Source organism: Argentina anserina, chromosome 3 (assembly GCF_933775445.1).
Source record: "Argentina anserina chromosome 3, drPotAnse1.1, whole genome shotgun sequence".
Lineage (NCBI taxonomy): Eukaryota > Viridiplantae > Streptophyta > Magnoliopsida > Rosales > Rosaceae > Argentina > Argentina anserina.
Window position 1 is genome coordinate 26,493,964 of NC_065874.1, and position 18,181 is coordinate 26,512,144.

Genomic DNA, 18,181 nt, shown 5'->3' on the forward strand with positions numbered 1-18,181 from the left:
ACCTTCAAGTTGAAAGCTAGGAATTGGTCAAGAAATTTATGAGTTATTGTCAGAATACGCGCTTGGTCTTGGCATGAACATCGTCTCGACTCCGTTCATTAAGATTCCTCTACAACTTTGTTTCGTTCAGTTTGGGTATTCGTTTATAATTAGTTAGATGAAGTCGATGGCAACATATACTACTTCAAAGAAGCAAAAGAAAACGAATAGTAAGCTCAACCAGAAGAAAGGAACATGAAATTAAGAGTCGAATTTTCCCGTAGATGTATGTATATAGCAATAAGTTCAGGTTTAAACTTTAAACGCAAGATCTTCAGGCATACATTTACCATATCAGTGAATGATTTGAATCATGAGGACGTACACCTATTTGAATTTCTCATAACTATGCTAAAGACGTGAAATTAATCTGAGTAAATAATCCCTACAATGATCCAGGATTAGAAAGCTTGAAGCTTTCTTCTCCAAACACACAGACTGCTTTAAATACTTAACCATCAAGGCACATCACTTCACAGTTCTAACATTAACGGACGCTTGTGTTTGTATTCATCTTTTAATTAGATGCGTACTCAGGATTTCCAACCAGTGCAGAGCCAACCTACTCGTATTCATATGGTTAGAACTTGCTAAAGAAGCCCTCCACGTTAAGTTTCTATTTTTCTTGGAGGCACTTTTGCCAACACAAACTACTGAGAGTGGCTCCTTTTACTCCACTCGAAACGATTGCCATGGACAATTCGGCACCGTCCAGCACAAATAAGATATACCTTAGCTACTTGTTCTGAAAGTCTAACAGTAACGCATATGGAATTTTATGAATCCGAATTTCATTTATAACCCCCTAAAACATGAGCAGCATATGACCACCTCATGACTCAAACTCTCAAAGTAACGTACATGCAATTCAAATGAAATTAGAGCACAAAGTACTGCAGAAAACAAACATTAAGCCCAGTTTCCCTACATTGACAAGAAGCAAAGGATAAAGTAGCATATAATAAACCAACTAAAGGAAAAATTAAAGACAACACAACCACAAGTAGTTTTAAGCTGACTGTCTAAACTTGCATCTGCATGAATTCAACATGACAAGATTCTGCCCTATTGAACATCATAAACCATGTGCAGAACTCGTTTTGTTCATTGAACGAAAGATGTCGACCTGCAAAAATCGTCATCTTATTCAACAACTGACCAATCTTCAACAAATACTTTATCATTCTCATCTCGCACGGCCTTCCCTTAAACCCCTTAAAAAAGATAGTCTTCAGGTTTGGTGATAAACTACCAGATACATCCTCAGGTGGATTCCAGTGAATCTCTCTGTGACCCTCAGTTCTCTGATATCAAATAAGAAAGTACGTTTAGACAATGCATGTTGGTAAAAAGCTGCAGTTCATGAAAACAGAACTTACATCATCTAAGACGAGAACTTCAAGATTAGGTGCACTGTTGAGAAACCGGGCTAGCAATTCCCAACAACTGTGACCCCAAAAAACCAATGTCAATTGGTTCAAATTACCAAAAGAAGGGAGATACCAATTCTCAGGGAGATACAAGTCCTAGGGGTAACAAACAAGTATTGATTTAAAAAAAAAAACTTGCATCAGAAATTACATGGTACTGTTAAATAAATTACACCGAAACAAAACAACAATGAAATCATAAATAAGGGAAACAAATAGGTTAGGTTTAATGAATACTGAGACACACATCAATGTGTGATTACTGTGTTATAATTAGAAGGCAAAGGAAAGGGAGTGTATAAATCTTCAAAAGTGCTTTCAGAAGTGAAAGGAAGTAGAGAATCTTCTTAATGCCATTTCAGGCCAGAACTGAAATAGTAAGCAGGCATTTTGTTTAGCAGGTATAATCAATGAAGCTACTGCAAAACTTAAATATAATTAAGTAATCTAATTTGAAGGGGAATATTTCTTTTCATCTATAACATTCGAACCAAAATGTACTGTAAAAGACAAAGTTGGGAACTCACATTCATGCGATGAGCTGAAACAGATAGACATTTAACATTCGAGACTTGCTTCAAAAGCTCCATTGTATAACCATCGTATTCTTCTTTGTATATTTCTTCAAATTCTCTGAAAGCAATACTGGCAGTAACTAGGGATTTTGTACTCCCATCAAGAAAACACTTGGTTAATTCAAGCCGCTGGAGGTTGATATTTTCCAGCTCTGGGGCATATACATGAATTTCAACAGGCTTATACAGACCTTCCGAACCAATTCTCAATGTCTTCAGTTTCGGCGCAGAGACCAGGAAATTAGATGTGCCAGTACCACATATGGTCTCCACTTTAGAGGTTCCATCTATAGTCAACTCTTCAAGTACTGGGAAGTGAGACAAAAGCATCTCCATATTATGCCTGCCAGGATCCAACATTGTAACATGGAGGAACCTGAGACTTGGGAAACGGCCTGATCTTGGACTATCACCTTTAACCACCCAGGGCCGCAAAGTGAGTTTCAAAACCTCTAGTGTTTTGCACCCGAAAATGCACAGAGGAAACTCAAAACCACCCCAATCATTAAAATCTAAATGGAGATCAAGCTCAACTACTCCACGCCTAACAGCAGCCCGAATCCAATGCCCAACACATGGTAAACGACGACAACGAGATAGTTTCAGACGAAACAAAAGTATAGGTGTTGCATCACGATAGTAGAGCACACGAGATACAAAAGTTACAAAAGCATTCAAATCTGTATGCTCCCGAAAATCCCTTTCACTGTCGAAGTCCAGAGTTTGAAGCTTGGTCCACATTCTGTTCCATTTTTTAGACAAAACGGTGGTCTTGACAGCATCTACTGTAGGAAGAATAGAAAAAATGTGCCTTCTTACAAGTTCATCTGGTAATTCACTGATCCTATCTCTGTTTCTTGCTTCAGAATTCGCCATCGAACTCATTATAACTTTATAACCTATCAATATCAAGGTCACATGCAAATCAAACCCATGTCTAAGTTTCAACCCAATCACTATCATTATCATATCAGTAGCATTACCATCAATATCAAATTGGATTCTGAACCTGTTCCCATAATCAAAACTGTATCTTTACCTTGTTCAAATCCCAACAAGATTAAATAAAAATCGAACCCGTTTTGTTCAGCAAAATTAATATCAACATCAAGATCAAATAGAAATCGAACTCAAGTTTACCCATTACCCAAGTTAAAGTAACATCAAGATCAAACGGAAACCGAACCTATTCAAATCATTAGCAACTCAATTATTTGAAGGAGAAAACGGATAGGCGGATACTGACTCTAAATCAGCGAACGAGGAACTTTACCTGAAATTGCAGACGTTGAAAAGTTACCTCTGCAACTCAGTAGAGCGTTCTTGCTTTACCAACTCGAATCCATATGGGTTTCACCAGCTCAGACAATTCAGAAGGGATGCTCGTATAAGTAAATTCAAGTGGGTACGTATTAGAGTTTGTGAAGAATTGAAGAACTCCTTCGATGTAATGACCATGATGCCCCTTTTGTGTGCATTTGGGTATTTGGAGGCCCAAACTTTACTCATGCCCATTACTTTTCACTCGTAAAAGACAAAATATAGATGTTCTTAATTCTTCAGTGGTATTTTTGTAACTTCCTAAACGGATTCCTATTTCATCCCCCAAAACACCATTCCAAGAAGGAAAAAAGGGTTATACACTTATACAGTTATACATAGCTCTTTTGGCTTGGAATTCCAATAGTTACTCGATTTGAGGCAAGAAGTTGACTTCTTCTGAGGTTTCTCTTTGCAAATTTCAACGTCATAGGTAATGTTGCCTCTTTTCATCTTCCCTTTAACATGCATATCGTGTTTTAGAGTCAGTTAGTTGGGTTCGATTTGATATATTTATCTGATTGGGTTGGTGTGGTTAGAAATTGGTTCCTCGCAATGTGATCTTAAATTCTTAATTGTATGTTTAACTTTGGTAATGGTACTGATTGGTTATATAGATGGCAAAGTCTGAAGCAAGAGACCGAGATAGGATCAGTAAATCACCAAATCAAGTTGTTGCTCGCATATTATCCTTCCTTCCCACAGCAGATGCTGTTAATAAGACCAACGTGTTGTCGAAAAGATTCTACGATAAGTGGAGATGGATCAGAAGAGTAGCCTTCTACAAGGAAAGTGACGAATATGAAGAGGTTAAACGCTTCATATCATTTGTAAATTATGTGTTGTGCTTGACTGTGTCACCTGAGATGGATAGTTTCCGTCTGAAAATTTTATATCCCTCGTTTATTCCTGGATTGGAGCTTCTGCAAATCGTAATGTTGTCGAGCTTGATCTTCATGTTTTGGAAACTGGAGTTGATGCTTACGTATTACCTCAGTGTATTTATTGGTGCAAATCGCTGAGGGTTTTGAAACTGTTTCTATCTCCCTTGACGCGCACTGAGGATCCTCCTGCATCAGCCTGTTTCCGAAGTCTCAAGCATGTATCAGTTTATAATCCGTGGTTTTCTCTTGCTGCCCTGTGCTCGAAAGTTTGACAATAGATGGAACCATTGCTGGGTACACTGATCGATGATGGTGCTAAACTGCTAATTACAATATCAGGGTATCGATCTGCACCGGAATTGAAGACATTGATGATAAGTTTGGAAAATATTTATGGCCCAGTTGATATCTATATTAATGCCCCTGAGCTTGAGAACCTTGATCTGAGATATCTTGGTTTGACCAACATTTTTCTTATGGGAGGTACAAAATGCCTAGTCAATTCCAGTATCTCTTTCAGAGAACATTTTGAAGTAGACAAGAAACCTGATCTCTCCGCCTTCGCAATGACGCTCCTGTATAGAATTTCTGATGTCAATTGTCTCTCTCTTTCGGCTCATTGCTTGGAGGTGAGAATATTCTATTTTTTTTAAATCTTTTACAGTACATTGGTTTCAATATTAGAAAAAACTAAACCTCTATCTCCCTAAAGTTAGACAAATAGAAGGGAAATGTATGAGAGAAATTGGTTGTTAAGTAGATTTCTGTTCTTGTATGAAATCAAAATATAAGACAAATTTACGCAAAGATTGTGCACTTTCCCTCTTTTCTTTTGAATTTATATGACACGTCTATATCTCTGGACATTCCTTTATCCTAATATGTTTGATGTCCTTATGTTCTCTTTGTACTTATGAACACATGAGTTGTAAAATGAATGCTGAACCTGAGGAGTTACACACAAGGATTACGAAGTTCGATAGGGTGAGGAGTGAGGACATGTGTTATTGAGTTCCTGCTGTTTTAAGTTTAGGTTATACATAGGATTCGAGTTTATGTTGTCATGTGACTCATGTCACTCATGTGTGCATAAGCATTCGCTCTGGAAGCTCTGTGATTTTATTTAAATTACGTTGGAGTATTGTAGTGATCTTTTTTGGCTTGCTTGCAAGGTACTGTTATACACGGGGCGTCTGGACCGTTCAAGTTGCTGCGTGGCAAAACAGTAGATGGTCGTTTTACTTTTTTTTTTAACACCAAGTCGACGGAGCTAGGGTCTGGTGATGTAAAGAGAAGAATCTGTTTTCTTTGATAGATTGGTCATTGATTCGTAGGTCCTCATCGAGTTCATCCCGTCACTTGGGTTCAAGGGTAGATCTCGCTGGAGCTCGAGAGGTCACGTCGGAGGAAAACATAGAAAGGAGAACGGGGCAATCCTCCATTCAATATTGGGACCAAATAACGACCTCCATTCGACTGCCGATAGAGGATTCGCGGGGCAATCTTCAGTCCTCACACTGCGTGAGCCACATGCACATCCCTAGCATACTTGCTCTGCAAACTATTTGACCCCATCAATATGCCGGTGCTCATGGCATCGGTCTCCGGCGGCAAGAAGAGCTTATCGACCGAGATTTCGAATTGGGTATGGAAATCTTCAAGTGCTGTTTTGATATAAGATTCTAGGAGAGGTGAGGTGGGGATGGGCTTTGAGATTGAGATGAGAGATTTGGGGGAGGAGAAGAAGAAAATCCAGTTGAAATTTGATGGAGAAAGGTGGGTTGGACCCTGATGGCAGAGGATTGAAGACGGCGGAGGAGATATAGAGGGATAAGGTGGGTGACGAATGACGATAGGAAGAAGATGGAGTGGTTGAGAGAAGGGGTTGTATCAAGCCACTATGGTAAAAACTTAAGTTAATGGTTTGTAACCATCCATTAACGGGATGACCTTTGGCCGTCTCCCCAATTGTTGAGTGCCACGTTAGCTTTTTTGACCCGTGTATATACACGGGCCGTGTATGGAATAAGCTCTCATTTTACTAATTAATGCAACAACTACAACTTGTCAAAAGTCAAATAAGATCGATCCTCACTCTTTTATTTTAACAAAGTCAATTTTCCACCAATTACTAAATGAGATCTCTCTGCTCTCTCTGTTGTAGAAGCCTGGGGTTGTAACAGAAGACAATATTGAGACCAGAAGGACCTCAACAAGCAAGAAATGAGCTTTAAGTTCCTTCCTGTAACAACCCCAAAATTTCGAGCATAAAAACTTAAAATTTCAAAGTCGAGAAACACCAAACAATCTTAATGAAATCGAAATCATTTAAAATGGCACAGCGGATCATTACTGAGTTCACAATACAACTCAGACAAACCAATTATTACAAACCAAATTTATAATCCAAAATTACATAAAAATGGAAATGTAATAATCCTCACAATCTCTCACAAAACCCACAATAAATGCTTACAAGTTCTCACACACAAATCCACAATGAAAACCTCACCACAAGTAGGATAATGAACAACTTCGAGTCTTCAGAGTTGTCCCTCGATCTCCACTAATCAACACCTGCGGTAGTATCCCCTACACCATCGAATTGGTGCACCGGGATTGTAAACACAAACCCGGTAAGCTTTACAGCTCGTATGAGTAAAATAAAACAAACATAATTCGCATATCAATATATACGACAATCCACAAATCAACAAATATAAATGCACTCATGAGTCAATGGACGGCTCATCTGGTTGTCCCAAAAATATGAAAATGAAAGTACTCATGAGAAATTGGGCAACCCCTCTGTTTACCCAAATGCATTTATAATACGGGTACTAATGAGCGTTGGTACACCTCTGTTACCCCTCAAGTAGTATACTGCCGACATTGGGAAACCTCCTCGTTACCCAACATCCAACTTTGGGCAACCTCCTCGCTACCCAACGTCCAAAAATATGAGTACTCATGAGCCGATAACCCATCTGTTACCTCACATGCAGTACTCCGGCAGACAGACTAGAGCTCTAACTGTATCGTAACTTTCGCCCGGCCAAAGGCTAGGTTCTGACCTGCCAACACGTCCGAAGACATAAACACGTACAATAATCTACTCATTATTTGTACAAATCGCATCAACATGCTCAATATATAATTCTCTTCACCACTGTAATCATATTCACAAACGAAATCCTAACAGTATATAATATAACAAACTATATATATATGTACCTATTTACCATTTATACAATATATATATATATATAATCCACTTTATTATATACATGTCATATTTCATAAACACGTCCGAAGACAAAACGTTTTAACAATTCTTAACGTTAAAAACAACGTGCTCAATATATAATTCTCATCACCACTGTGATCATATTCACAATGAATCCATAACAGTATATAGTATAACAAAATATATATATATACTTATTTACCATTTATACAAATATATATATAGTCCACTATATCATATACATGTCGTGTTTCAATATTAAAGCTCTTGCAAAATCTTGAATCTCCGCAAGGGTAGATTCGTAAATATGTGAGATTTTACTCACCTTATCAACTCGAGCGTAATTCCACAATTTCCGAAGATAATTTCTTTTCTTGATTTATTGATCACCTTGAAAAGATAAGAAAAGAATTTAGAAACGTTTCGTAAACCTTTAAATGCCGAAACAGTAATAATCAGTTATTGTTCAGCATTTTCTGGTTTTACGAATTTACTGTTCACTGAGTACTATTCATGTATTTACTATTCGTGTATTACTGTACAAATACATATCCATTACGTATTCCTGTACGAGTACATACTGTTTACGTATTTCTGTACGTACGAATACTATTCCAAATGTAAATACTGTCTCAGTAAATATTAATTACTGATTTAGCCTTATGAAATTACTTTTTACATTTACTGAAAGTAATTTATATTTACATTTACCGTATGTAAAATAAATTTACATTTACCGTACGTAAATCACTTTTACATTTACCGCACATAAAAATAAATTACAAAATTACCCTTCGAAAACATTGTTCACGCGCCGCCGCACGTGGCGGCGCGTGGGGTGCACGCGCCACCTCCGGCAGGCCGCGCGTGGCGCTCACGCGGCACTCACTGTCCCAGCGCGTGGGGCACACGCGCCGACACCAACCACGGCGCGTATCACGCCACCGCCGCCCCCAAAACCTTTCTCTCCTCTTCCTCCTCCTTACTACGGTCTCAAACCACTCCTAGGCTAACACACGCACCCCCACGCGCCGCCTCTAGGCGGCGGTAACCCTCTCCTCCATCCACTCTTCGATCTCCCTCCAAACATACAAAAATCATCACAACAACCACACAAATCATCCCTAGCATGAATCTCACCTCGATTCGATGGTGGCGAGCTCACCTAGAGCACGGTGGTGGCGGAGAAGCTCGGCGCGGCGATTTGCAGAAACTTTGGCGACGTCGGGCGTCCTCACGGCGGCGAGACACGGGCTGGCGAGCTGAAGGGTGGCTGCAGGGGTCCGCGTGATGTCGTAGGGTCGAGCGGTGCACGTCACGGCGGCCCGGTGAGGTAGATGGCCGGAGGCGATTTTCTGAGGTGAAGGTGAGGGAGTTCGGGGAGAGAGAAGATAGAGGGAGGCGGAGAGAGTGAGGGGAGAGAGAGAGTTTCCAATTATGGAAAACCCTAGCTGAGAAAAATCCTTTTTATACTTGTTTCCAAAATCGGAAACTAACTTCCGACGTTAATAAGTTTTATGTACAACGTCCGATTCGAACACGTGACATGTCCACGAACTCGTATCGACGAGCTCTACAACTTCCGTGAAGGAAGTTTTCACAAACGAGCGACGGAATAAAAGTCGATATATTCGTTGCGGAAACGTAACGTTTTTCTAATTAAACATTCCAAGAACGTTTCCGTTTTCGTTTCGTAAAGTCGCAAACAACCGAATTAATTTTAATTGAATTTCACAGCTTATAGAATTCAAACCAACACCAAATCTTGTTCCGAAAACTAGGGTTATTACACTTCCAATGATTAAATCCATCTCTCATTCATCTACAAGTTTCGCTGTTTTGCTTCTGTTTGTACTTTCTTGCACTAGCTTCAGTACTGCAGGTAATATAAATTAGCTCATTCTTCTTCCTTGTAGATTAGATCCGAAAGCATGATATTTATGCTAATGGCCTCAGTGTGTCTCAGTTTATAGTTTGTTTCATGTTTGCAGCAGTTGTTGCGCCTTGTGAGGTTTTGCAAATTCTACATAGGTAATTTTGGAAACGCTTTTCACTGATGAACAAAAAAGTGCCATCTTTATTTTGTGTCCAGTAATGATATTTTCCGGGTACTAAAGGATTTGGTCGAAAATGTGAACTTCTATCCGGTACGTACTTGTTTAATTTTCATTACTTGCTGGTGTTGTTTCGTTGCAGAAGCATATGATGCACTCGATCCCACCGGAAATATCACAATCAAATGGGATGTCATGAACCGGACTCCTGATGGTTATGTTGTAAGTATTGTTTTGATTTCAAGCCATTGATAACGAAGTCATGAATAATGCATATGTTTCTTTGTTCTGTTTAATCAGTTCTGTTCAAAATGGTTGACTTTAAAGAATGGATTGCGCAGTGAATAATGCAAGAGACATATGTGGTACTTGAGAATAATTATAGCTTTCTCCTAAATCAGGCTGTTGTGACAATTTACAACTACCAAGCGTATCGTCACTTTCAAGCACCAGGCTGGTCATTGGGATGGACATGGGAAAAAGAGGAGGTGATATGGTACTGGGAGCAACAGCCACAGAGAAAGGAAATTGTTCAAGATACAAAGACTATATCCCGAGATATTGTACAAAGAACCCAACAATAGTTGATGAAATGCCATCGACTCCCTACAACTAGCAAATTCCAAATTGCTGCAAAGGAGGACGTCTCAGTTCATATGTGCAGGATCGAGCCAATTCCATAGCTGCCTTTCAGCTTAGTGTAGGAGCAGCTGGAACAGATAATCGAACGGTAAGGCTCCCAAAGAACTTCACTCTCAGTCCACTAGGCTATAGTTGTGGCCGGTCTACAATTGTTAAGGCAACCAGATTTCTTACCGCAATAAAAGGAAAATGATGAAACTTTCAGTAAGTTAAAATCTTTCTTAATGCATTTTACTTGAAGTTTCTTAGCAGTGGCGGATCTAGAATTGAAATGATGCACGGGGTTACATAGCAGTATAAATTTTTTTACAATGCCACCCACATAAGTTCACCTCCTGATTGTCAAAACTGGCTCATAATCAATCAAAAACCTGCTCAAATGATCTAATCATCCAAACACACACAACAACACATATTCTTAGCTTATGAACTTGAAGTAAACACAAAAATCATACTAAAAATGAGATCACATACGGACATATTTCAAATTTCAATTCGATGCGATAAAGTAACAAACACAACAACAGAAACTAATCCATAAAGCATATATCAATTTGTGGCCGTGTTGTCCGTTGAATCTATTTCCACGTTAGCCAAGTTACTTGGTTCGTACTCACATTCTTTAGGATCACCCCAAACAACTTTGAAGAAGTGAACAGGACTTGCAGCACCTGTCAAAATAAAATACCCCAAACAATTAGATGACCACTGAATACTACCAAAAGAAGAGAGAGCATGAATGTTTGATGAAACTTGAACAGCCACAACGCAAACAGATCCCATAAGAAAACAGTATAATTAGATATGATGCATCACCAGGAAAAACTATGCAATATATAATCAACACTTTTTAAAGTTTTTTGCTTAGAAAAACCACATTGCCAGAGCAAAACAAATTTAACTTCACTTGCAAACTCTAAAACAATAATCAAACAGACCATAATCAAACAGACCATCATCTTGGGGAGAGGAAGGGGAAATCTCCAATTCTTCAGATTTGGTGCCTTTTTTCGACAACCCTTGAGCAGAAGTGTTCTCGAAGACCGAATCTCCACTACCTATCATGGATTAAGAAGGCATATGTCAAAACCAGAAACATGGGGACCCTGACTACATGACATAACAAATATATCGATGTTGTGTAGTAAGTAAAGCAATAACAAGTGTCTGATTAATTAAGACTGCAGATGGAACATATGAGATCCAAAATCCTTGATCTCTACATATATAAACTATGTATCGCCAGACAGACCAAGATTATGGGTTGTAAAAGTTATCTCCAACCTATGATACTTATTATTCTATTTAGGACAAATATTTGTTCGTCTCAATACTCAAAATTGTTAGCGTGATTTATGGTAGAAATCACGGACGTGATTTGAGGGATTTGTGGAATGTTGATTAGGTTATATATAGAGAGCAGATCATGATGTAATAAGCAAGTAATTAATACAAGTTCGTACCATTTGATTTGGTATCAGAGCCGAGTCTTTGTCTTTTTCTGGGTTTTTGGGGTTGCCGCAGTCCGTCTTGCCACCGCCGACGACGCCACCACGGAAGAACGGAGGCCGTGAAAGCTAGGTATCCGACGAGGAGGACGAGCAACGAATGTTCTCGACCCGAATCCGACGAGGACGTAGCTCAACGACGAGGATCTCCGCCGCTTCCCCCTGCTACGGCCGTCTCCTCTGCGCTCCGGTGGTCACGTCCGATGACGCCTACCGCTGACGACTTCGTGCTCTCTGCTCCGACGAAGCCCACCTCTGCCCGCTGTCCTCTGCCCACCGCTCCGACCAACCAATGACAGTGGTCTCTCTACCCGGTCTCTCCGGTGGTCTCTCTCCAGTGGTCGCGCTCCTCCTCTCCTCTCCGTTCACAAGTCCTCATTTTCAAGAAAATTCGGCGAATCTCCGCCCCGCATTCGACCCGATTCACCCGCGTTCGACCCGACCCGGCCCTCATTCACACCGACCCGGCCCGCGTTTGACCCGACCAGGTCCGACCCAAATTATGTGGTCTTGGTTGTCAGTGTAGGTTCACCGACAGTGCAGGTGCACCCAAGACAGGTTCAAAATCGTTTTTTTTTTTGTGTTTCCACTGCATCAATCCTGATTTTTTTCAATTTTCAATGGGTTCTGAAGACGACACAGAAAGTTCCTCAGATCAATAATGTTCCACAATTTGAAGTATCTGTCAAGAATTCTAAAAGTGGCTAACGCCAAACTCAACGGAACCAATTTCCGTAAATGGAAGAGAATTATGGCCGCTTATCTTCGAGGCATGCACAAGATGGAGCATGTAACCGGAGTAACTACGGTTCCTAGTAAAGATGATATTGTTGCCTACACTAAGTGGGACGACGATGATGGTCTTGTCATGTCAGTATTGTGAAAAGCTATGAATGACAAGATCGTTGATCTGGTTGAGGCATGTACCACTGCGCAAGCAATATGACAAACACTAGAAAGCTTATATACTAATGACTCTGATATCATACAGGTTCATGAGTTAATGTGCACAGCTTTGGCCATGCAACATGATGGGCAACCAGTGGCGCAATATTTCACCAAACTGAAAAATATTTGGCCTGAGATTGATATGAAATGTCCTTGTATGACCAAGCATCAGGAAGATATTGTTTGGTACCAAAAAGAGAACGAGCTTGAGCGATTTCACCATTTCCTAAGAGGTCTTGATGACAAGCATAATAGTGTGAAAGGAGAATTGCTCAGAAAGATCGAACCCCCTAGCCTAATCACCGCTTTCACATATATTTGTAAGGATGAGTCTCAGCAGGAGAGTCTTCATCAGGCACAAGTTCTAGTTTCTAGCCTTACTGTTTATGCTAGATCTCCAACACCATCCCTTCCGCTAGCCACTTCGGCTCCACTTCATCAGCAAGGCCCACCACCAGGCTTCGAGAATCAACCCCGCCCTCCTTGCTCTTATTCTCATGATACTAACCATGCTCGTGCAACCTGTTGGAAGTTGTATCCACACCCTTAGGCCTAAAAAGCCTAATTATCGTCCCAAGGTGAAAGCTGCTATTCAATTCATCTAGGATCCGGATATCTATGGTGTAGTTGGACATGATCATCATACAACAGGAGGAGCTACACCTACCGCATCCATAGCTGGTCGTGGTAAAATTGGTATGATTTTACATATTTCTAACTTTGTTGGTTTTGATACATGAATTATTGATTCTGGTGCGTCTGACCATATGACTTATGACAAATCTTATTTTACCATATTGTCTCCTCCACAAGTACCCTATGTTACTAATACTACTAGTGAGGCCTTCCCTGTGTTAGAGACAAGATCAGTTCGTATTACTCCCACAATAGAGCTTCATAATGTGCTATATGTGCATGCTTTATCTCATCATTTGATCTATGTCCCACAATTGGACATTGACGCTAAATGTTCTGTGACATTTTTTCCTATGTATGTGATATTTCAGGATCTTCTCACCGGGGAGTTCATTAGTCGGGGGTATCTGAGGGATCTGGATCAGACATATGCGGGGGAGAAACCAAGGGCATAGTCTCAAACCGCTTTAATCTCCATTTCTGACAAGTTAAGTGAAGTTTGGTTATGACGACGTCGCTTAGGGCATCCATATTTTAGTATTATGAAAAAATCCATGCCTAATTTGTTTTTTAGTGTGGATGAGTCTTCTTTACGTTGTGAGACGTGTGTTTTGGGCAAGAGTCATTGGTCTACTTATTCCCCTAGTACTTCTAATAAAAGTACTATTCCTTTTGAATTAATTCATTCTAATGTTTGGGGACCCTCCAAAGAGTCTACTGTGTCCGAAATGCGGTATTATGTGTCCTTTATTGATAATTGCACACGCCTTTCATGGATTGTTCTTCTTAAAACCAAAGATGAGGTTTTTTCAGCTTTTCAAGCCTTCTATACCACTGTTCGGACACAATATAATGCCACAATTAGAGTTCTTCGTTCTGATAATGGGGGGAGGGGGGAATATGCGAATCATGTCTTTCAAGCGTTCTTTACCACACACGGAATTATTCATCAAACAACATGTCCTTATACACCTGAGCAGAATGGCGTTTCTGAAAGGAAAAATCGCCATTTACTTGATATGGCTCGTTGTATTCTTTTTAGTGTCCATATGCCTAAATACCTTTGGGGTGATACTGTCATAACTTCCACCCACCTCATTATTCGTCTTCCATCTCGTGTCCTTCATGGAAAAGTTCCATATGAGGTTCTTGCATTTCATGTCTCATTACCCTCTTTTCTTACTCTTCTTGCCCGTGTTTTCGGTTGTGTTGCTTTTGTCCATCTTCCACAATATTAAAGATCTAAGTTGGATGCCCGGGCAGTTAAATGTGTGTTTGTTGGATATGAAGGACATCAGAAAGGGTACAGGTGCTATCATCCACCTACCAGGAAGTATTATGTCACTATGGATGTTACATTTTTTGAGGACATGAGTTATTTTACCTCTTCTGATACTGCTCTTCAAGGGGAGAATTCATATTTTGAAGAGCTATATCATGGAGAGGGGGAGACAAGTGAGCCAGTACATATGGTGACAGGTTATGTTGAGATTACCAATATGTCAGCTACACAGGCACCACCGGATGATTCTGGTATAGTTACTCCGGAGAATCAGGACCCAGAAGATGACAACACAACTACCCCTCATGTCTCCCGTACGGTTGTTTATCCACCTAATCAATGCTCTCCTGGTACAGAAGATCACTCATCTGAGGTTAGTCATTCTATTGGGACTAATACTAGTGATGCTCATAGTAGACAATATGTCTTGCCAAATAGGTCTACTCGGGGTCAGCAAAAAAAAAATATGAACTTACCCTTCAGGCTAAAGCAAAGTATCATGTGGCAAATTTTATATCTACCAAAAGATTGTCTAAGTCATATGAGTCATTTGTGAATCAAATATCTAATGTATAAGTCATTTGTGAATCAAATATCTACTGTATAAGTACCTAACAAAGTGCAGGATGCATTGGGAGATCCAAAATGGAGGAAAGCAATGGAGGAAGAGATGGAAGCATTACAAAAGAACAATACTTGGGAGATTGTATCTCCACCACATGGCAAGAAGGTTGTGGGATGTCGTTGGGTGTTTACAGTGAGGCATAATCCAGATGGGTCAGTGAGCCAGTATAAAGCATGCCTATTAGCAAAGGGGTTTACCCAGACATATGACATAGACTATGATGAGACATTTGCACCTGTTGCAAAGATAAACAACATTCGGGTATTGCTCTCTTTTGCTGCTAACTTAAACTGGCAACTTAGACAGTTTGATGTTAAGAATGCATTCCTTCATGGAGAACTAACAGAGGAAGTGTACATGGATCTTCCGCCTGGATATGTGTCTGCTTCTCCAAGTAACTTTGTATGCAGATTAAGAAAGTCTTTGTATGGTCTTAAACAGTCACCTCGTGCTTGGTTTGGAAGATTCTCACAGTTCATGAGAAAAATTCGCTACAGACAAAGTAATTCAAACCACACGTTATTTCTCAAATATCAACAAGGGAAGGTAACAGCCCTAATTTTATATGTTGATGATATGATAGTTAATGAGAATGATACTGTTGAGGTGTATAGATTACAGAAACAGCTAGCCACTGAGTTTGAGATGAAAGACCTAGGTACACTCAAGTACTTCTTGGGCATTGAGGTAGCCAGTGGAAGTGATGGTATCTATATGTGTCAGAGGAAGTATATCATTGATCTACTAACAGAGACAGGTATGTTGGATTGCACTCCCATTGATACTCCTATTAAGCATAACCATCGATTAACATAGTATGCAGATCAAGTGCCTACTGAAAAAACCTCGTTATCAGAGGCTAGTTGGACGCCTAATTTATTTATCACATATCAGACCAGATGTTGAGTATACAGTAAGTGTAGTGAGTCAGTTCATGCATAATCCCAGTGTGGACCACATGGATGTTGTTGTAAGGATTTTGAGGTACTTGAAGTCAGCTCCAGGGAGAGGACTAATGTTCTCTAATCACAATAATATCCTTGAGGTTTGTGGCTTCACAAATGCAGACTGAGCTAGAAATATTACAGATCGGAGATCCACATCAGGGTACTTTACCTTTGTTGGGGGTAATCTTGTTACATGAAAGAGTAAGAAACAAAAAGTGGTAGCTCGATCTAGTGCTGAAGCAGAATACAGAGGTATGGCTCAGGGAGTGTGCGAATTGTTATGGCTTAGAAATTTGCTACAAGACTTGGATATTAAGCCTAAGTGTGCTATGAAGATGTACTGTGACAACAAGGCAGCTATTGATATCTCACATAATCCTGTGCAACATGATCGTACAAAACATGTGGAGGTTGATCGTCACTTTATAAAGGAGAAGCTAGACGCAAAGATCATTAGTTTTCCTTTTGTTCCTACAGAAGAGCAACTTGACGATATGCTCACAAAAATGAGAGTCTAAGAAGGCCTTTTATGACTCACTTAGCAAGTTGGGCATGGTTAATGTGTATGCGCCAACTTGAGGGGGAGTGTTAGCGTGATTTACGGCAGAAATCACGGACGTGATTTGAGGGATTTGTGGAATGTTGATTAGGTTATATATAGAGAGCAGATCATGATATAATAAACAAGTAATTAATACAAGTTCATATCATTTGATTAAAACACTTATGAAATTAGCAGATAATATTCGGTACATAAGAAATCCCAAAATAATACCATGTGAAGGCCTCTGCCCTTGCTATCTCGTTGAGGTCTACCTCGGACCTTGCTGCTTCCTGTTTATGAGGTAAAACATGGTCAGTGACATGGAACGTTACATGTACATATCACAATTCTTGGCTCCGAAAGCTCCAACTACTTGTGTCTCACTATCTTCCTTCTACAATAACACAAGGGTGCCTTGCAATACATGTTCATGCGGCTGCCGAAACAAATGCGTAGAGTGAGTGACCGCTTCTTCAACTAGAAATACATGATTTACAGCTGAAGATAATATTTCTGATTCAGTTTGTTCTTTTTGCATTTCCAGGCCGCATTCGTCTTCAGCTGTCCCGGCCTCAGACAAGAGCTATGCACCTCTTGTGCAGTGTTCGAGCCATATGTGTCCTCTCCAAATTAGTTGGCAGGTTACAGAAAACCACAAGCTGTATTGGATTGTGCAGCAAGAACTACTCAAATTGGAACTTAGTCATCCAGCACTTTGACAATATGACGCAGGTTTATCGATTTAACTACAAGTCATTGACTCCTTATGCAGGAATAAGTATGTAAATCCTCACTTATTGGTTTCTGTTGTATGTTGATTACTTGATTATAAAGTATTAGTTTCTGATTATTTGTTTTCATTGCAGATGATACTGCAATGCTATGGGGAGTTAAGTTTTACAACAATATACTGATGCAAGCTGGCCCTTTTGGTACTGTCGAGTCGGAGCTCCACCTCCATAAGCATAATACAAACTCTTCCTCATTAAAGGGTTGAGGATTCCCTCAAAGGGTCTACTTCAATGGTGATAACTGTATAATGCCAACTCATGATGCATACCCAGTGTTGCCAAATTATTAATATATAACTATGATCTCTGTTTCAACCATCTTTATTCAATTACGTTCTTGCTTAAACTATATGCCACAGAGAGTGTGGTTATCAGATTAGGCCTTTTTCTCATATTTCTGAACTGTGTTGACAACTTCAACTGCTATACTATTATGAAATGTCCGGTGATTTAAATTTAAAGGGAATTAAGTAGATATTTCCACTTTGATCAACAACAACAACAACAAAAAAGTCGATATTTCCATTTATATGTTAACATGAAAACAGGCCCCCAGACTCACTTCTGATCGATACATGATGAAATACATTGAGGAGCAGCTGCTTCAAGTTTCAAGCTAGCTATAACCTGTAGGCATTTCCTTCTCTTCCCATTCTTAATTTTCTTTGACTCATACAACCATGACTCAGGCAACCCAACTAGGCAACAA

At 39.8% G+C, this 18,181-nt stretch overlaps 1 protein-coding gene and 2 pseudogenes across 1 annotated transcript; 2 read left to right on the forward strand and 1 right to left on the reverse strand.

The window, feature by feature from the left end:
* Positions 1–955: 955 nt before the first annotated feature.
* On the reverse strand, positions 956–3,333 carry LOC126788709 (F-box/LRR-repeat protein At3g26922-like). Its single transcript, XM_050514726.1, has 4 exons — positions 3,318–3,333; positions 1,997–2,943; positions 1,419–1,565; positions 956–1,343 (listed from the first exon to the last, which is right to left on the reverse strand). The coding sequence occupies exons 2-4, from the start codon at positions 2,927–2,929 to the stop codon at positions 1,062–1,064; spliced, it is 1,362 nt and encodes a 453-aa protein (XP_050370683.1). The 5' UTR covers positions 2,930–2,943; positions 3,318–3,333; the 3' UTR covers positions 956–1,061.
* Positions 3,334–3,704: 371 nt separating this feature from the next.
* On the forward strand, positions 3,705–6,040 carry LOC126787345 (F-box/FBD/LRR-repeat protein At5g56420-like; annotated as a pseudogene).
* Positions 6,041–9,292: 3,252 nt separating this feature from the next.
* Positions 9,293–17,762, forward strand: LOC126787346 (protein COBRA-like; annotated as a pseudogene).
* Positions 17,763–18,181: the final 419 nt, after the last annotated feature.